At 33.9% G+C, this 22,347-nt stretch overlaps 1 protein-coding gene across 7 annotated transcripts in view; it reads right to left on the bottom strand.

The window, feature by feature from the left end:
- Positions 1–951: 951 nt before the first annotated feature.
- The window catches only part of LOC138705869 (solute carrier family 2, facilitated glucose transporter member 1-like), a 243,569-nt gene continuing 222,173 nt past the window's right edge, over positions 952–22,347 (bottom strand). For all 7 annotated transcript variants that reach the window (XM_069834567.1, XM_069834568.1, XM_069834570.1 and 4 more), the window contains 8 exons: positions 19,889–19,987; positions 14,495–14,711; positions 12,817–12,950; positions 10,526–10,739; positions 9,386–9,573; positions 8,139–8,354; positions 5,143–5,346; positions 952–4,548 (listed from right to left, as the gene is read on the bottom strand). In XM_069834567.1, coding sequence (XP_069690668.1) covers positions 4,405–4,548; positions 5,143–5,346; positions 8,139–8,354; positions 9,386–9,573; positions 10,526–10,739; positions 12,817–12,950; positions 14,495–14,711; positions 19,889–19,987 — 1,416 coding nt within the window. In that variant the 3' untranslated portion in view covers positions 952–4,404. The remainder of the gene's footprint in view (positions 4,549–5,142; positions 5,347–8,138; positions 8,355–9,385; positions 9,574–10,525; positions 10,740–12,816; positions 12,951–14,494; positions 14,712–19,888; positions 19,988–22,347) is intronic.

Raw genomic sequence — 22,347 nt, 5'->3', positions numbered from 1 at the left:
GCCACATATTTTTAACACTTGTATATTATCACTAATGATAGCATATTAAAACTTTTTAAATTAATATGGTAACTTTTAATAATGTATGGTATTATGTTAAACTATTGAAAACTAAGAAGTAGGTACCGATACTATACTTTTCCGTCATTAACATGCCGAATCTAGGTACAAGTCTTAAATTTCAATATTTTAACACAGTACATTATTAAAAGTTTTTAATTTAACAAGTTTTAACGTATTATCATTAGTAAGAAATAATATTGTTTACTTTTAAATTTAATAATGCTGAAAATTTTCAACTTCTCATGCTACAAAAAAAAAAAAAAAAAAAAAAAAAAAGAGAACCAGTCAATTTATAAAATTTAATAGAGTGCTTCGAGCAGTTTTCATTACCCTAATTGAATAATACTATTAATAAAATTCCTTCATGCAAATAATAGGCGTTGTAAGTGGAGCAAGTGAAACAAGCTAGTTAATCAACAGAAACTATATTTCACTTCTGAAGAGAGTAATTAACGGAATAAATCTTCGTTTAAGTTTCACATTCAGATTCATAGGTCATATACAGTGAGTCTCAGTAAACGTTCCCAATGTTTCTGTCACCCAACCAGTGTCCAGTTCCTTCTGTTATCGCTGCTACTTGCATCCACAAACTCATGGCACTTCCCCGGATTGAAACTTTTCATTGCAATTCCTAATCCTCACATTGTTCCTACTTTGTACTTGTAAATTACATTATTTTTACCAATAACAATTATTATTATACGTACTTCAAGAATCATGTTATTAACAATATTATTATTAGAACAAAATTTCTCTTGACGACAGCTGTAAGCAAGGACACTGTGCGAAACACCAAGAAATTTTCTTAAATGAACTTTAAAATATCTTACTAATATTCATAGGAATGTAAGGATTGCAGCTAGGGAAGAAGGTAAATAATTGAAACAGTTTTTCCTTAGTTGTAATAGTTATAATACATTGTCACTATATATATTTATATTCTCACAGTCTTCTCTTGTGGCACAAATCACAAACACGCTTTGTTCATACACTGTACATAAAATTAACAATTACTCACAATAAAAGCAACATTTCTAAAATTTCTTAATAAAACTATATACAAATGAAAATCCGTAGTCTACAAATTATATAAGTTACGTACAAGTTCATACTGGTACTAAACCTAACACAGTTACATGGCTAAACAGGTTACTGATGCTTTTCAGAGTACAGGCTGAAGAAATCTACTCATGCAGTTAATATCAACTGTCAAAATCACCTTCATTTTCTATGTAAATCGATTCACTCTACTACATCCAGGAATGTTCCAATAATGTAGGCAACCAGCCCAGCAGTGGCCGAGTTAAGTCTCCTTAACCTCTTGCTGTCGACTCGACTATTAATGTTCTGGTGTAGTAATATATATTTAAGCCCCTGAAGTAGAATGATTTTATTTTATTTAAAATCTTTTCTCTTATCAGATTAGCAATAGTATGTTTGAAAATATATTTCAATCTCTTCAGAAGATTACTTTAAAATTGACATATCAATTTGAAAATAGTACTGTTGAAGTACAGTACCATAATTAGAAATTTTGTAACTATCAAAAGGTTAAGGAATTCACAGTCCAGATACATTTGAGAATTTAATTTAATTTTGAACTGTGAACAAATATAACCAGCCTTTTAGTTAAGTGGAACCCAGGACTACATGTCTTCACAATGCACACACATTTTGAGGAACTCTGCCCACAATTTTCATTTGATCGATCCATATTTCTATTCGACTTCACAAGTAAATAGATGACCACATTCACTTTATACATCATATTACCTCATCATATTTTAAAATTATTTTTCCATTATTTAACATTCTAAATATTCGTCTGCGTAGAGAAAGAGTGTTAATTTCTGCAACTTCAATTGAAAATAAATATTTAACACAGGACTATAAGCGTTCTCGTTATTCTATACTTTTTTTTATCTATATTATAAATACTTTTCATATTTTTCATACGGAATGCTTCACAGGATTTCTTTTTATCCGTGGGCTACTAAAAATCTATTTTAGGCACTTCAAAAATTAATTTACAATAGAAAATTGTGGACAGTGGCGACTTGTATTTTCTATTTGCAGCATTACAAATGACTTCAGCATTGTACCCCTACCATTATATTCATGGCAGCGAGACTGATGAATGTACCCTCTTACTGCCTTTTGTATGCCGACTAGCTATGCACTATGATTTTAAACTTGTTTGTTTAGCTTCACTAGCTCTTCCATACTAGGTAAATAAATAATAATAGCCGAAAATGATAGTAAAAAATTTAAATTAATATACAATTTATGTTCATTTAAATTAAAATTATAATACATGATTATGTAGAAAAAATTATGATTCTGAATAAAAAATAATAGTTTGAATATGAAGGTGTCAACTGGCTGTTACCATGCAGTCAACAGATTGAGTATTGTCTTCACTTCCATGTGAACCAACTTTGTACAAAATTAAAACTCTCATTTATATACTTCAATAAGTGTAGAAAATGACAGACTCGTATCACTGAAATAACATATCATGAAACTGGAATCTGAATGTAACATATACGATAATTGAAGTGCAGTCACAAATAATACATATTACTGACAACAGCTGACTTACAACGAGAATCAAATTCACTCCTGGCAACAGAGCAAATTTTCACAAAGAGAGACAGTAGGTGCACCTGAATATCGTACTACCCAACATGGCTCACCAACATCTGTATCAGTGTAAAATGTTCATTTATGGCTTTTATATTTTTTTAGCGATATGGAATCTGATCAAATTGGCACTTATTGAAATACAATATGAGGGCTTGGAATCCCCTCTGTCAGGGTAGTCAACAATTTTCTCTAACCTATCATGGAGCAAGTCTGATTATTACAAAAAATATATTATGAGATTTTATTTCATCTACTCCTCCTATTTGTTTTTATTATGAGGGACAATGATGTCTCACTCAACAACAAAATATTTTACTTTATCACAGTACTATTGAATCTTTGTTCAAGGTGAACGAGGTAACAAAAATTAATTTGCTCTGTCACCATAAAGTTCTAAAGCAGAACATGAGCAAATTACATCTTGAAGACTCAATTCTCGTTTATTTCTTACATTCGTGCAGGAGCACACCCATGAATTGCGTTCGGAGCTAAGAATGGAAAACTTGTTATATATATATATATATATATATATATATATAAAATTCAAAATAATTAACGAAATCTTTTAATAATTACACTAAAAAGATTATATTTAATTGCCTGAACTATATCCTGAGTAAAACCATGAATTTACTGGGAAAAAAATATATATTCTCCTGGCAGGTGGGCTCCTGCCTCTAGTAGATTGAACGAATCCTATGACTCTTTAGTTCTGGGCACTCAAACTCCACTATTATTATATTGAACAAAATACCAGTCAATGTGGTGCATACAAGGCAAAAAGCGCAAAAGCTTTTATTTTCCACTATAATGATAAAAATACTGTTTAAGCCAGTAGACAATGTGTCAGATGTTGGTGCAACCTTTGTCGACTCCCTTCAGAGGGAAACAATAAATAATGGACAAGTTCTCTGGTGAAATGGAATTTAAAGTTCTCAATAACTTAATCACAAAACTGTAGGTATTCAAATTCCACTCCAGCACAGAAACAAGACATTGCGTCCTCTTCAGTCAAGACTCTTTGTTACTCCAGGCTAAGTTACCTGAGAACTGAAGTAATAAATTTTATTCAAGAGGCGCCTCATTGCTTTGCAGCATCAAATTTGACTTAGACTTGCGTTTGTAAAAATGTTATTGTTCATTTTAAAACGTCGTCTTTCAAACTCAAAACTGTACACGCTAAAGAGAAAATTCAGTCATTTCCTTCAAGTGTCTCTGTCCCAGCAATGGAAAGATTGTCACAAATACCAACCACAAGGAAAGATGGATGGGTCTGAGTACGTTCTTAAAAATGGGTTTAAAATTTATAGAAAAATAATTTTTATTTTCATATTTATATTTTTTCAAATACTAATAAAAAACCTAAAACTTCAACTGTTTACTAGCAAGTGGGAAAAGAAATACTCATCTCCTAGTAATGTACTCATACTTGGGTTGTAATATGTTTGACTGTGACAACGTTAAAATGAAGTCATCAAACTTGAAAGATCACAATTCAGGGCCTCTTTTTCATCTCTGAATATAAACAGCTAGCAGTTCTCAAAAACAAAACCGAAATTGTACACAGTTGTATCATAGACTACTGTGTGCAAAATTTGTTTTAGAAAATCAACTATTTCTGAATACATTCTCCTAGCCAATACAGAGAGTAACATTTTAAGATTTCAGATTCCTTTTTATTCAAAAGATTATCTTTCACTGGTAAGATATCTGCCGAAACATAGAGCTGATTTCCTCTATTGTCTTGTTTTTCGTTTCTGGAACCTTCTTGTACACAAACAGCACAAACAATGCCAGCAGGACGGTGAAGATAATGAATACGTGTCCACCCAAGGCTTCCTACAATAGGTACAATAAAATATTACCGGTTATTCAATGTGCAAGAAATTAATATATATCAGTATTTCGCATCAAATAGAAAAATTAAAGTTAAAAAACAGCATTAGTCCATAGTACAAAATTTTGTAGGAGAAACAAAAAAAGTTCCTGATTGTAGTTTTTGTGAAAGCATCCTTATTTTACATTGTTATATCTAATGACGTGTACCATTTTAGTGGAACTGGGCAACATAGATAACTGTAGCTTGAAATCAAGAACACATAAAGATAAAAAAAATAAAATAGTCACATTTTGGACATGTGCTGTTTTTAATTGTTATCTTCACTTCAAACACTATGAAAACATTTCCTTCTTTAAGAACATGCATTGTTGCGTCTAAGCAGATTCTAGTTTGATCTACAGAAGAAAGTCTATTTGGAAAAAACATTAAGAGAAAGGTTATTTAAAAAAAGAATGGAGGAAAAATAAAAGGCTTGCCAGGTCAAGAAATTGAGTCCAAATACATTGTAGAGCTAATCTTCAAGAAAAATAATATTTATTTTACTTTCTCTTTTAATATACTGTAAACAAACTAGTAAGATTCAAATCACTGACCTGTAATGGCAAGAAGCCAATGCCGACAATGAAATTAGCAGTCCAGTTGACCGCAACAGCAAGACTTGTGGCTGCCCCTCTTGCAGACTGGTTAAACAGCTCTGACACCAAGAACCAGGGAATAGAGCCAGGTCCAATAGCAAACATTACCACAAACAGGATCACTAGGAGAATGCTCACATATGAAATCCAAAGAGCACCGCCCTGTGAAGAGAGAAAGTATGGTATTGAAGTATATGCTTTTCATTTAGAGCAGGTATGTCAAGGACACGAGAAAAATTACGAACTGCTGTCTATCAGATTGGACTCTGCGAGTACTGTGGTGTTGGCAAATGTCACGGCATGTAAATGAATGTTTACCACACTAGGCTATACATACATAGCTTTACTAGGATCACTTATTTAGGAAATTTATGTTTCGACACTCATGTTAAATAAAATTTCTTTGTAGTAATTCTTAATAAAAAATTATTTCACATTATAACAAAAATAATTCTTAAATATTAAATGTTTTATATATTGTGAATGACACTACCTATTCATAAATAAATGCGCAACATATTCTGACACTTTGTAAAAATGTTTATGTTTTATTTACGTATTTTTCATCATAAAAATAAAATAGGGCCTAATTCAAGTGTATTTTATTTTCACACACATACACAAATATCCTGGTTTGTCCTTATTAATTTGTGAAAGTTTCAACACTGTAAATTTGTGTAATGTTCTCTAGAAATAATTCTTCCAATGTCAGTCTTGCTGGATCCTCATAATGGACTATAAAAACGTCATCTTCGCCTAATTTTGTTGGGATTCATTTGTGAGAAAACTGTTCGCACCTATAAATGCTTCTAAACATTGACATTACTTATACTGTGCTTTAGTGGCTGGCCATGATAATATCTTTGAAAAATATTGGAGTGCAAGAGGTCAAATGACTTTATTGTCAAACGTCTGGCATTAGAAAACAACAAGAACATTGACATTACTTCTGCTGCAAACTTAAGAAAGTTAAGGAATCGAGATGGTATTTAAACAAACAAATAAATAATAATTACAATAAAACTTTCATTTTCGTGCTATTATCTCCCGCGATTTTTTTGTATTCATGGGAATTATATACATCATACATTAAATTTCTTACAGATAAAACGTTTGAGATGGGCAGGGCATGTAGCACGTATGGGCGAATCCAGAAATGCATATTGAGTGTTAGTTGGGAGGCAGGAGAAAAAAAGACCTTTGGAGAGGCCGAGACGTAGATGGGAGGATAATATTAAAATGGATTTGAGGGAGGTGGGATATGATGATAGAGACTGAATTAATCTTGCACAGGATAGGGACTGATGGCGGGCTTATGTGAGGGCCGCTATGAACCTGTAGGTTCCTTAAAAGCCATTTGTAAGTAAGTAATGTGTTTTTTACACATTATACATTGTGCCTCTCCATTGTGATTGCAGGTTAAACATTTGAATAATCAATCTTCATGATAAAAATGAATAATTGCTACTGCTCATTCCAGAACTAGCAGTGCGAATTAAGTATATAGTAATTAATAGTATTAATAATTACACTGTTATTCATAAGGTATAATCAACAAAAATGGATCAGCTTCCTGTAAATACATGTAGGCCTACCATACATTGTAGCTACAGTACAGATTATTTTTCTTTTTTATTATGAATATAACTACAAATTGGTACGACATTTTTGGATATTTGCAATGTGTCATAGATGCAAAGACAACAAGATTTCGGAGCTGCATATTGGCTCCATCATCAGGGAAGGCAGAGAAAGGAGAAACCTATCTGTTCAATCAATTACCGAGAACTATTCCCCAGGACTGGTACTGGACGAATACACATTACCAGTCAGCTTAATCATAAAATGAGTCAAATCAGAAGAGCAGAAAATTTTGTCTTTCTGTTATAAGCTGAATTTATGTAGTACAATTTAGTTACGGTATTGTATAATTTTACGCGTTATTATTTAACTATACATATATAATTTTAATATAGGCCTACTTATGGACTTTTACCGCCCTTTCATTTATTTCAGTTTGCTGCTGTTATTATGTACTCATTCAGAATTGTTAATTTAATATTGTGAAATTTATAGGCTACCATACCCAATAAATTTATTTAAATCAATATAGAGCATCCACCGACCAAAGAATGAATATTGCACACTTTTATCATTGGCAATGTAGCACTATAAACCAATTTTCAATATTTTTATCACAACCACAACACATTTCAATTCTTATTGCACTATATATACCGGTAATTATTACTACACTGACACATTAGTATATCACGAAACATGTAAAATGTAATTATTATGAAAGTCGCCATATTTTCTTCTTGAAATTAGTACGATCCACTTCCACTAGATGGCAACCGACATTATTGGCAGGGCCGGCAATACATGAAAACGAAATGATACTGAATGTGAGGAATGTTACTACAGATGTGTAGTATTATGTGACAGGTTAGATTACGTTTGATTAAGTGTGTAGTATTATTACTATGTTGGTAACACTGAAACACACTGTTACATTAAAGAAATATGGCCGTATTGTTCGTTCACACATGACGATTTTCGTATATAAGTAAGGTACATATTTAGGGCATGTTGGGTGGGCTTACAGCTTTCTTAGTGATTACATCAATTTCTACTAATCAATACTATAACTCCAAAGCATTTTCAAGGTATTTTATGAAGTTCCTAAAGTGGCTGGGACATAAATAATATTCACCTTTATTTAACTTCAGTCATAACAGCAAAATTTAATTTACTCTAACCTAACTTACACTAATTACTATCCAAACCTATCATAATTATAAGTTTAATGTAAAGATCTTATGCTAATAAGGAGTTTTTTTGTAAGTGTTAAGAACACCTTACTGATGTCGATATAAATCTCTTAAAAAATACGTTTATCTCTTACATTACACATCAAAGTGATTCAGGACATTAAAGGGTGACATACATACCTGCACGTAAGCAAGACAGATGGTGAGCAGTATAGTCGTGCAGCACATTCCAGAAAAGCCAACGAGCAAGAGAGTCTTTCTGCCTGCTTTCTCCACAACGACCATGGATACGAGTGTCATGAACACGTTCACTGCACCCATTCCCAGTGTAGCATACTGTGCATTCTTTGCATCCAACTGCGCCATCGTGAAGATTTTTGTTGAGAAGAACATCACCTGCAGCAAGGAAATGCAAATGTGAAACAATGGGCAGGGAGGAATCAATATAAAAATACCAGTCTTTCAACTTATAGAGGCTGTGAACCACCTATGTGGCTGTCTTTACATTCTACATTAAAATGAGAAAACTCTGCTTTTATTGCATTTTATATTAAAATATAGATATAATTAATACAATAGTATATCAATGATAAAACGCGACTTGACTGATTGCTACAGGAACTTAGGACGTGAAAGATTTAAATTCATATCTAATAATTCAATCTGCATCTTGTCATCAATTCTTCCAAGAGATCAAATAAGAACAGTAGGAGGAAAAAAAGTTTCCTTCCTCAAAGTGATCTAAATAACAATTTCTCAGCAATAATTTCTTTCAACTGAAGCACTGAAATTGCGTTCATCTCTACTTTGTATGACACATTTAAATCAATGAAGATTTCAATAGCATGGTGGTTTAAAAGTTATTAAAAGTTATATATGCACAAAGACGTGATAAATGCCTAATTTCACATTCTAGGATATTGTTACTTCGTTATAACCGTCTAGTCTTCTAGTTGTTGTTTAGTCAACTGTACGAAGACAGGCCTGTACCTCACAAGCGATACCAATCAGGCACTAGGCCAGGATATAATGGGGTAGGGTGGCCAGTTCCTTCTCCCCCCCCCCAATTCTTCTAGTGTTAGGAGAAATTAAAGTCATTGTTTATAACTATGTATAAGAAATGAAAGCTAACGGTAAAGAAATGAAAAAGCATGTATAAAAAATCAAATAAACTCATAAAACATATTGTAACAATGTTAACTTTTCTAGCACTAACTTCCATTGGAAAAATCATATGAAGGCGGAAATAAAATTATGGAATATCCATCAATAGAAATATTTTGAATAAGCATATTACTTGAAGAGAAAGCTGAAACACAATCTTAAGTTAAGATAAGTAATAACACTATTTTGAATTAATTATAATTATATTACTCGAAGTGAAAGTTGAAACACAATTTTTAATTAAGATAAGTAATAACACTTACAGCATTAATTCCTGACAACTGTTGGGCAACCATAATTGTCATAGCTATGAAGAGGGGTATGCGAAGAGTAGGATTGACAAACATTTCCTTCAGTGTCACTTTGGGTATGAGCTTCATGGATTCGTACTCATTGCGCATATCATCCATCTCGTCGTGCACCTCAATGCTGCCACGCAACCATGTCAGGGCTGCAGGAAATAGAAAACTATTTAATATGATTCAAAAGAGTTATAATTATATTTGTTTAATGCATTGATAGGAGAACTAATGCAAAATTATTAAATATATCAAATTAGTTACGTTTCAAACTGAAACCACCTATGATGTAAAATTATTCTAAATTTAATGTGATAATATAATCATTATGAGTTAGAAGTATGCGATGTTAGTGAGATCAGAAGTAAGAAATTAAAACAGTTTAATTAAATTATGTAATGATTATATCTTGGATTTGCAGCTTTTCAATATGGATATTGTGGTTCATCTGAATGGCATAGAATCCAATTTCACATGTAAAATGATTGTGTTTTTCCTATAATGGTGTGTACATTTTGTGTCCCGTGGCTACAGCATAATGGGCTAAGGCATCATGCCTACGACTCGTGTTACAGAATGTGCGCTGATTCGTGTCCTCATGAAATTTCGGCCAGTGTATGGGATTTATGCCCAGCAAGCATTGTGATAAATTTTGGAAGCTACAATAAGTAGTGACATCCAGTTTCAGAAACCAGCTGTAACAGCTTGGTCTTGACTCTTTGTGGGCTGTAGCACCATGCATTACTTTTACTTGAGTATATAGGCTACATTTCTGGTAGCACTATTAAAAAAAAAAAACATGAAAGGAATATCTTCTTGCCCTCATATGTCCCCGTGACTTGTACAAGGAAAATTTTAACTTTGCTTTATAAGTTAATGAGATTGTTAACTAGATTAGATACTAGCCATAATTACGCATTAAATTCATTCGAGAATAATTTAAATCTACCTACTCCTTCCTATATTCTCCCTATAAACACTGAAATTAAGTAGTAATATTGTTTATATACATAACAAGCAAAAGGAAGTGAAAAAATGTATTTCAACCGTAAAAAATGATTTGAAAAGTTGTCTTTCTGCAGTACCAATATGCGTGTCTCTCACCTCTCTGTGCTTCTATCTCTTGTCCTTTGCTGAGCAACAGGTACTTGGGCGATTCAGGACAGATAGGTAGCGTTACTACTTGAAATATAGCTGGAATTATTGTAATTGCCAGTAAAATTGGCCAGCTATCCTTCGTTCCTAGTATAGACTCCAAGCCCAAGATCTGAGACACCAGAATGGAGATAGTGATGACCAACTGATACACAGTACCGACCTGAAAGAGACAAATGAACATGGTATCAATGCCCATTTGTATAGTTGTTACTAGATTGAAAAAAAAAATTAAATTTTATTTATAATATTCTTAAACAGCTTTATTATGGACTTGTTAAGTGAAGAATAAGAAAAATAAATTAATACAGTATATCGAAAACACTGAGGGGTCTGTTGATACGATTTAGAGTTTGCGTCATTCATATCTTTAAACTAGCTTAATCTTATTCCAGAAGCAGAAGGGGTAGAATGTTTAGATTTATATTACTTTTAGGTGAAGGTTAAGCTTTGGATACCTAATACTATTAACCTACTTCCAGGCCTTACAACAGTTTAACAATCTCACAGAAGTTTTCCAAAATTGTCGCAACAATGTTAGAATTCGATTTATATATTGTTTATGATTGGAGCATCAGAGGCCTCTGCATAGTCTGAGAATATGCAAACAATTTTTATCGTCTTTAACAGTGGCGCCAACTTATATGGATTCGTGGGGTCTGAGCCCACCCAATAATTTGTCGTGTTATTTCAGATCAATGGCAAGAATAGCAATCACTCCACTATCGACGACAGTAGGTAGTAAGTGGTCCTGAGGATATCTACCTTGCTGATAGATATAGATTAGTCCTATCCAATCCACTACTTGTATCTTCCCAAAACTTTTAAGCGATGTTCATAAAAAAAGTTGTGCAAGGGAGAAAAGCGAATTTGTAATGCTGAAAATTTGAGAACTAGTTATCTGAAGGAGACAGCCCCATCAAAGAAATCATAATTAACTACTGAAAAACTAATTTACTTTGATTATGATAAATTAATAATAATAATAATAATAATAATAATAATAATAATAATAATAATAATAATAATACCTCTCGAACACTTGAACAAAGTGTCTTTGAAATAACCATGGAGTTTGAATGTGGCGCTATGACATTACAGGAGAAACTTCGTGTGACCGAGGTCCGATAGGTTATCTGTCTGTAGTGCCAAACACAAAGAAGAACTTACCAATAGGTAGTGAATAACTGTTTGTGCGTCATCAATCTCTCTTACAGGCTTTCTCAGCAATTATGCTGGTCGACGCAATATAGAAATTTAACTTTTTGATTCTTCCTGTGTACGTACATACATACATACATACATACATACATACATACATACATACATACATACATACATACATACATACATACGTACATACATACATAATGTTCTGCCAAATGGCAGGTCTTTCACTGCAAATCCAGCATTCTCCAATCTTTCCTATTTTCTGCCTTCCTCTTAGTCTCCGCATATGATCCATTTATTTAATGTCGTCTATCATCTGATATTTTTTTCTACCCCGAACTCTCCTCCCATTCACCATTCCTTCCAGTGCATCCTTTAGTAGACAGTTTCTTGTCAGCCAATAATCCAACCAATTCCTTTTTCTCTTCCTGATCAGTTTCATTATCATTCTTTCTTCACCCCCTCTTTCCAACACAGCTTCATATCGTCGTTGTTCCTGCAATAAATCCTGTGTGCAAAATATACAATTTTTCAGTAGGAGGAAAAAAACACATTTATTCATCCTATGGCAGCCATACATAGTTGACTGTGAATTCTTACATTTTCGAAAGAAAAAAATATAATTACATATAGGAGATTTTATTATTTGCTGCATCACTATTTAAGTTATTTAATGCAGCAAAAATCTGAAAATCGATAAATATGTCACATAGGAGTTATTGCAGGAACAACGACGATATTTCTTATTCTATCTGTCCATTTCACACGCGCCATCCTTCTCCATATCCACTTTTCAAATATTTCCATTCATTTATCTTCACTTCGTCATAATGTTCATGTTTCTGCTCCATATAATGCCACACTCCACACAAAGCACTTCACCAACCTCTTCCTTAGTTCTTTTAACCCTAGGTCCTCCTATATACTAAGATACTCCTTTTCCTTTCAAAAGCTTGCTTTGCCATTGCCTGCGTACCATTACGTATTAACTGAGTCATGAATGTAATATTTACTCGCCCAATGTTGTAAGTGCAATTCTATCATTCTACCTGTAGCAAACTCAAACTTACCGCTCCTCTCAAATGTATCGGTGATATCTCGGCGAGGTACATGGGCGCGAGTCCAGCATTCAGACCAGAATTGACTCCAATAAAGAATCGACCGATAATAATCATCTCGAAAGAACCCGCTGCCTTGGAAGCACCTGCAACAGTTAAAAGTAGTCTATTAGAAATTGTATATAGACCAGGAATGAAATACGGTACTGCTTCTGTCAAGAGGACACTAGTGGCATTTGGTATATTTTAATCCCATAGTGTGAAATTGAACTAGTTCTCTAAATATAATTATGTTTGATGAATAGATTAAATGACAATTGCAATATTTTATTTGAGACTTTTAAAATTCCGGTACTAATAGTTATACAATTTTGAAGGAAATATATAGAGTTTTAATAGTATATTAGAATTATATTTTCCATTGTATTGGAACTACATACTGTATTACAATATTATAGATTTATTAATTTGTCATACAAAATAATATCTGTAATATTAACAATCAATATTTGAGGAGAAAAATTCGCTCCTGTGCCGGGGATCGAACCCGGGTCCTTGGTTCTACGTACCAAGCGCTCTGACCACTGAGCTACGTCAAATTCAATCCACAGCACCGGACCGAATTCTCCTCCTTCAATGTTTCCCTTTGTGGCCTGGTCCTGTGCTGTGGATTGAATTCGGCGTAGCTCAATGGTCAGAGCGCTTGGTACATAGAACCAAGGACCCGGGTTCGATGCCCGGCGCCGGAGCGAACTTTTCTTCTCAAATATTAATTGTTAATATTACAGATATTATTCTGTATGACAAATTAATAAATCTATAATATTCTCATAGCTGCAGTGCATTGTCTGTACAGATTACTGTGCACTTAACTGCGGAATCCCGGCCAAACAAGTCACTTAGCTGAGTGCGCTCCTAGTATAATGGCAGTTGACATTGGACATATACGTCAACATATACAGTATGCCTAACTTGGAGTCAGGTCACAAAGGGAAACATTGAAGGAGGAGAATTCAGTCCGGTGCTGTGGATTGAATTCGGCGTAGCTCAGCAGTCAGATCGCTTGGTACGTAGAACGAAGAACCTGGGTTCGATCCCCGGCGCCGGAGCGAATTTTTCTCCTCAAATATTAATTACATATTAAAAGTTTCATCCTCAGGCTGCACCTTTAGCAAAGTTCACTACCATACTTTGCTTTGTTCGTTATGCCTGACCATTCTGCTCAAACAAAGAACACTGCATCACCATTTCCAAGTAGCTCCGAAACTCTTGACGAGTTAATCCTCAACACGGTTTAAAAATGAAAAAGTCACTTACTCAGCCCAATCGCCCTCAGAGCTTGAATTCTCATACAGACAAAAATATTAACATTTATTTATTTATTTATTTACTCTGGTGGAGTTAAGGCCATCAGGCCTTCTCTTCCACACCATTTATGACATTATACATGAAAGAAAAATAATTTTACTGTTGTTCAGACTAGATACCTTTTGCTACTGCTTAGATGGTAACTTGTTCGACTACAAATTCAATGGAACTTAGTTCGATTCTCAGTTATTATATCTGTATACAATGAACTCCATTCATTAATATTAACAGAAATTAAAAGAGAGGATATAACACTGTACCCCTCAATAATTATTCGTGTAGTCCAGTAGGAAACTACCTATAAAAAAACTGTGTTGTGTACCTTGAAAGATGACAGCAACTAAAACCAACACATTGTTGAGCAGTAGACCGCCTTTACGCCCAAACCGTTCGGCGACAAGGCCTGTGATGGCACCACCGATCATTCCACCGACACAGAAGATGGCCACTGCAATGGACCAAATCATCGTGACTTTGGACTGGTCCACAGCCTCTCCTGTCCTGTTGAATTCCGTCTCCTTTATCCATTCTTCAATTAGCTGAAACAATAAATTAGAAATGTTGTAAGCTTTGTAAACACCAGTTCACAGAATGTAAGCATGTAAGTCAGTGGCGGATTTCCAATTCTGCCACCCACAGAGACCCAAAAATTTGCCTACTCCTTTTTCCTAATTTTTATCCCTCCACTTCTATCATCGGTAAAGAATGTAATAAAATGCAAGTGTTATGAATTCTGAGTTTATTTTAAGAAGAGAAGTGGAACTTGAAACTCAGTCTTCTGCTTAGCGAACTGATTAATGATTTCCAATAAGTTCTTTTTTCATTTGCTGCTTCTATACTTGCAGCTCTAGGCTGTAATCTACTTATCCTTTTGGTAAATCCGTCTCAACATTTTTCATTTTCTTTTCTAAGGTTAATATAATGTAAACATAAATAATGATCCCACAGAGGTGCTCCAAGTGCGTGGTCGCACAGTAATTGAAATCCTTCTGCGCATCTTTACTTGCTGCCATTTTACTGAAATTTTATTTTGAAAATTATACTGGGAACTTTAAAGTGCTGAACAAAAATCCGAATTTCGATTTGGGTAAAAAGCAAATATAAAACCTGGCAATTTTCTTCATATACGCGATAACCACTATCCAGTCCCTGATACGTAAATTTATCATACCTACTAAGATTTTGAAAGTGTGTTGCTGTATTACGTTTGTTTACTGCATCATTAAATTCTGTTTTACTGAAAAAGATATTAAATTTAATTTGCATTTTATTGGGGATAATATTAGATTGCATTTTTCCTTTATAGATACCCGATTTAAGATATTTATTATTAGAAAAATTAACCAATAAAAATACATTGTAAATTCATTACTGAGGAAAGCAAGAGACTGACTGGAAGAGAAGCGAGTGCAAATTTTTGTTTAGCCCAAGGTCGCTTTATAAAAAAAATGGAAGTGCAACTGTCGGGTCATGTAAAAACTGTCATGTCGGGTCATGTGTTAGAACAGTGGCAGGTTTCTCGTTCTTAAAGTACATTAGAGATGATGTTGAATATACATAAACAAAACTGCCTCTATAATTAAACCATAAAATAGTATTCTATAACAACATAGTGTAAACCGAACTTCATAAAATAATACCTCCATGAATTATTTATGTAACATAGGTTTAGATAGTGCTTTAATTAAATGCTTAAGGACTTGTTAAGATGTACCGTACAGCGGTGAAGCCTAATGTGTTAACGTTGAGTAGACACAAGGATAAGGCACTTTCAGCTCGGCACATTTAGTCTAATTAAATTTGTTCTGTGTGACTAAGTGCAATGACTTACAAAACGTTCTGCATGTTTATCTGTGGTTTTAGTAGCAGTAGTATAAGCATTTCTTTTAAATAAATGGGAAGAAATCTGTGACTCAAGATGTGGCGTCACTTTCTCATTCATTCCATTTTTTTTTTTCATATCTACTCCAATATGTTCAAATTTTTACATAATTATGTTAACCAGAATCATACAAACTGTTGTATTATTCATGTTCTCCCTCTATCTTTCGTGCCATTCCTGAAGACTCAGACATCAGCGTCATATTCGGGGATTTTACACGGTTACTTACTTTGTGGATCCTTCACCCCTATTATTAATATTCTCATTCTTTTTCATGCATGGTCTGTATAAGAATTTGAAGATTTCTGTCCACGGAAGATAAATGGTGCAATAATCTTATGTTTGTTTTACGTGCTGTGGTTGTTTAGTCAACTGTCTGAAGACAGGTCTGAACCTCATAAGTGATACCAACATGGCGCAACTTATGAGGCAACTAGGCCAGGAGATAAATGGAGTAAGGTGCCAGTTCCTTTCCCCCTCCAATGCATAGAACGCCGATGAGCTACATATTATACTAATCAGACTTTATATGCATACCGTACAAACAATTGTTTTTCCTCTGACACATATCAAGTGAGATGTACTGCCTCATAATAGATGTACATATCAGCCAGAACTCAATCAGAGGTAGTGCTGTAAGTTATAATATAAACAGAAATATTATATCAACGAAAAACATTTTCTAACACCACTTTTGTCAATCACAATGAACATGAAAATTTATTTAGTTCATGTTACTTCGTTGATAGCACCGTTGATTTTATAGAAATATTATTAAATTTATTTTGGAAACACAAAATTTATCAAACGATATGGAATATGAAAATCGATAGCTGAAAGAACTGTGCCCACATAGATAAATACATCTGTGTGTGTACGTGTGTGTGTGTAGAATGTATGTATGTATGTATGTATGTATGTATGTATGTATGTATGTATGTATGTATGTATGTATGTTCAGAGAGGGGGCGGAGTAAACGATAAAGACAGATTTTAACAGTTTAGGCCTATGCATACATTTCCGTAGAATTTATAGAACTGATTACCTGAAGATTTCCAACAATGTATAACACTACAAGTTGCTTTATCGTTTTGCCAACTTTAAACATCGTCATTTCAAAATAGGTGATTCACAGCATTTGGTGTTTCGCCAAGTAGACAGTTTTTTTTTTTAATTCAAGATTTTTGCGAATACGAAATAAGGTCGTGCGTCACAGTCCATTGAACCCCGGGAATATTCGGGATTAGTGTGTTTATCTCCTCAGTAGGACTAGATGACGCAACACGGACTACCGTCCTAGGACAATGATGCCAGTGTTTGAGAATTCATTGATAATGGTCAGGGACACAATTCAAAATTAAGTACAAGTAGTTAAAACGCTGTTCATTTCCACAAACTGGAAAAACGTTGGAAATGTGATCATAGACAATAATAAGAAATACACGATGCATAGAATAAAGTTAAAAAGTAGACGATTAAAAAAAAAAAACAAAAAATATTAGGATGAAGTGGTAAGAACACAATTTAAAGCGAGTTTAAAGGACAATTTTCTGACGGATTACAAACATCAATGTCGCCTGATAGACACTGCAACGCGTGTGACTTGTATGTTGTGCGGGATTTACGTCTTTCGGGAGGTGTATATTGCATGTGAGATGAAAATTAACAATACTTCTTTAAATGCTCTATTGAATCTTGCTGTAGGGCCTACATAACTGCAAAGATGCTGTTTAAGCTTTGCGCCTTTGCGTGAAAACCACTCAAACTCACTGCAATATTACCATCGTATCTTTAATATTTGTCTCTCCTCAGATTTTCCGAGAAATTACTGTTTGCATAATATCTCTACTTTAGACGTTAACATTAATGTTTATATTAATTTCTTAAATCCTTCCTTAATGAACGAGGAAACTGTTTCAACACATCACACAACAGGTGATACAGTATATCGTAACTTACTAAGCTTTTACATCAAAATCGTTCTTTAAAACATAATGTTTTTAAACTAATGTTGGCAATAGTAGTCTTATCTCTCAGTGATAAGTAACGACGACAGCCGAAATTTAAAACCTTATGAACTGGAAATAAAATGCTCATTTTCTTTGCCTACAAACATTTGTTAGTGTACGACTCAAACGAAGACATGTGCTTTATCTTTACGGCACAGTAACATCTTGTTTAACTGTGTAGATAAGACGTAAGAGGCATGTAAACAACCAGGACGTGTAGTGACATTATTGTTGTAATAAAAAGCCAGGTCCACGTGACGCAATATCGCAATATTTATGCGCGGTATGCGGTTGATTGCGAGATTTGAAGTTGATATAATTAACATCATCTATGTATATCAAAGCTAGCAAGATCTAGTAGGTAAGGGGAATAATTCTTCCTTTACTCTTGCATTATCTATCGCTTTTTGTGTAATTTGCCAATGAAAGGCCTTTCTCTCGCAACCCTTTACTTTCCCGCGCGTTGTAATCGTAACACCATTCCTCATATGACATCAGGGTTAGGGACGTAAGTTTGTCGAGATGCAAGCGCACCCGATAGCACAGGTGGATATGATTGAAGAAGCATGGAGCGTGATCCATGACTAGTTTTCTGTAGCGAAGAAGTTGCGAGAGTAACTTAGGCCCCTGACCACATATACAGTATATCAGATTGGCCATTCCCATGCTATGAAATAGCAACATAAAATGAGAACCACCACCAGTCTCCACCGTTGAAAAGGCATTTTTTGGTAACGACCGCTAGATTGAAGTACAATTGCTCCATGTAATTCCATAAGGATTATAACGTAACTTCTTTTCTAATTGCTAGATGGCAGCATAGTGAAATTGATAAAAGTGGTTGCCTTGAAAGTTCATTAGGCTGATCAATCTGTTATACGTGATCAAGACACGAAACTGGAGAAAGGCAACATGGGGACAACATAGTGGGACGCCCTTCAATCCTGACGTTACTTCTGGCTAAATCTTATTACTGTATAACATTGCTATTCATTTCTTACCAATAGCTTCGAGACTTAGCCGTAAACCAGCGACGAACTTCAAGTATGATGAAAGCTCTAGCATGGCTTCCCTCGGAAAATAAGTAAAACTGAGAGTCTTTGTTATGTCTCGTATTGTAAATTTTATTTACATTACTTAAAAGACCATCATTTCCGAATGAGATAGTTTCAGGAAAGATTCACTACTTTTTACTCCCCCATATTTGGATGTTTATTCGCTGTCATTGTATTGTTTTGTTTTACGTGGATTCTCGGTAACGTGCCGACCCAGTATCATTGGAGTTTCACTATATATGTCTGCCAGGCCAAATTGAATAGGCCTATGATGATAATTATTTACACTGCATACCAGAAGAGAACAGAAAGTGAAACTAAACTACCATTTTTCCTCTCCCCATTCGAAATCAATTTTCTTTCTTCTAAATGATTTTATTTATTCAATGCCGGTGAATTTCAAAAGTTTCTGTTTTCTACATGCATAGCTATCCGAAAGAAGTAGCACTCCATTCCCTTACAATCTGTCATGTGTTGATACAGATTTCATCTGAAATTCTGGTATGTTAGTCGAAGATTTATGATTAAGTAACACTTTAGATTTAATGATATAGTTTCAAAATTAATTAAAAAATTAACAAAAATAAACTTAAATTATAGAATCTCAATTAAATTGTGACATGTACAGTACATAGGCCTAAGTTATATTTCGCCTGGAGATCGAATGTCCATACATGCGAATTTTCACCGCAGAGGAAGAAACCTGAAATGCATGTCAAATGGGTTTGAAGACCTACAAGTTACAGTAATAGGATGCATTAAGACTCACCGTTTGGGGTGCGTTCACGACACCGGTGTTGTAGCCGTGTTGGAATGATGAGCCCAGCGCCGCCGCTGCGATCGCGAAAACAAGGCGTCCATTGAAACCCTGCAATAATAATAATAATAATAATAATAATAATAATAATAATAATAATGACATAGTAAACAAATAAATGAACACTCGTGAACATTCTGACTTTGAAATCTTTGTAAGAAGATCTGTTATAAAAACATATTTTCATGCTTATAGCATTGTCAAATATCCGGCCTAAAGAATGGGGCCCAAGGTAAACTGCGTAGCGAAAATTATAAGATAATTGAGCACCATGACTACTAAAATCATCCCATAATTCGGCCTCTGGATAATGTTTCCAACTCATTTATCACCTTTAAGCTGCATCTACACGGTTCAATTCTCCATGCACGTACGTATGCAATCTGGGAAACTTATTGAAAGAATCAAATTTAAAACGCGCGTTCAATTAAGATGCATGAAGATTTTGTGTCTACATGGTCCGCCATCATCTTCACTACGTATATACTGTATATTAATTAATATTAGATATCAATATTGCATGCATTGCTTGAATGCGTAAAGTTGAAAGAAAAGTTGAACCGTGTAGATGCACCTTTAAGGTAGCAATGTAACTTATGGAATTTAAATAATATTATTAATACTACATATGAACGCCGTTGTAACTTTTTAGTCGTCTATTTAACGACGATGCATTAATTGCTAAGTTATTTAGCGTCGATGCAATTGGCAATAGCCAGATGGTATTCGATGAGAAGAGACCGAGGGTTCACAATGCGTACCTAACATTTACCTTATATGTACATTGCCGTCCTCATTGAATACACCGTGGATCGTGTCCCGGCATGGCTCAGTTGGAAAGAGCGCACAGCAGGTGCCAGTGCCGTTGCCGGAACGAATTTTTCTCACTTTAATAAATATATATTTACTTTATAGTTGACGAAAATATCTGACAATCAGCCCAAGTGAGTATCGAATCCACACCCGAGCCAACTCCGGATCCTAGCAAATGCGTCTATTGTCTGAGATAAGCCATGGCTAACACTCCTCTAACATGGATTTTGGATTAAATTCTTAAAAATAAAAATTATTAAACAAATTTATTATTCTGATTTAACGTACATTTTTGTAAGATGATGGTAATTAAAAAAAAGTTCTCACTTTTTTTTAGAAGTGTCGAGTATCTAGCCTAAATTGGAACGAAGGTGTGCTACATAGCAAAAATTATGGGTTAAATGATCACAATGATTAGGCCTACTAGTATCATCCCACAGTTCTTTCTCTGAATAATGATTCCGAAACATTTAGCTTTCTTAGTGTACAAATATAATTTATGGAGTTTAAATTACTAAAGCTATATCTTTGTAATAAGGAATTTTGATTTAAATTCTTAAAAACAAAATATTTTAAACGAATCTGTTATTGTGACAAATTATACAAATTCTTAATAATTACTATTACTTTTAGCCTAATATTACTTCAAAATTTATATAAAAGTTTAACTTAATACTAAGTCCAAATTCGCGAAAACATTATTCTTCACGTATTTACATAAACAATTGACGATTTAGCAGAAACAGCGATATTGCCACTAAACAAGAGAAGCGATGAGTTAATTTAGAATATTTATTATACCTATAAACAGTGAGATTATGAGGGATTTAAATTAAGTTGTTCTTATGAGATAAATGGATTATATGATTTTATTACGCAAATTGCTTGCGAAATATTTTTTCTAGCTAAAGCATTTTCATACTACTAAATACTAAGAATAGGTATTTCAAAATCTGTAAAGATATGAAGTTTCAGTGTACACGCCATTGAGAAATGCAATAAGCAGGAAGGATAGCTACCACATTGTCTGGACATTGGTACTATAGATAGAAGATAATGAAATAATATTACATTCCGACTATATTTTATTCCAAGAAAGACCCGGTTTTCAGTTTTAGAGAAGACTGAATAGTTCTGAAGATTATAAAAAGATGGAAATATCTTCTGAATCCGAGCTCATCGATACCATGACCTTGCTTATGCCCCTCCTAAAGACATGTTACAGACATAGATTGTGGTAAAATTGATCTATTTATTTAAATCTTTTGTAACAGAGACAGCGCTTTATTATTATATTAATCTACTGAATTATTCGTTCCAACCTTATGTTCTTCGTTCGGATTGTTTGATCGGGAAAATCCAACTAAATATGTCTGAATTGCAAAATCGTGAGGAGGTATAATTCTAATATGAATAGAAGAGATTATTGAACTGGATTGAATCTCGGAAACTAAAATTATATAAATGCCTATGATTAACGATATAAAATAAACTACTGTCAACGTATGAGGACGATGGTAGTCGCTTTTATAGGAAATATTCCTATAATGTAACTCCAATCTGATTATCAGGCTTCCGGAAGAATGTTTGGCTTGGAT

This window comes from Periplaneta americana, chromosome 9 (assembly GCF_040183065.1).
Source record: "Periplaneta americana isolate PAMFEO1 chromosome 9, P.americana_PAMFEO1_priV1, whole genome shotgun sequence".
Lineage (NCBI taxonomy): Eukaryota > Metazoa > Arthropoda > Insecta > Blattodea > Blattidae > Periplaneta > Periplaneta americana.
This window is presented reverse-complemented; position numbering and strand designations above follow the sequence as displayed.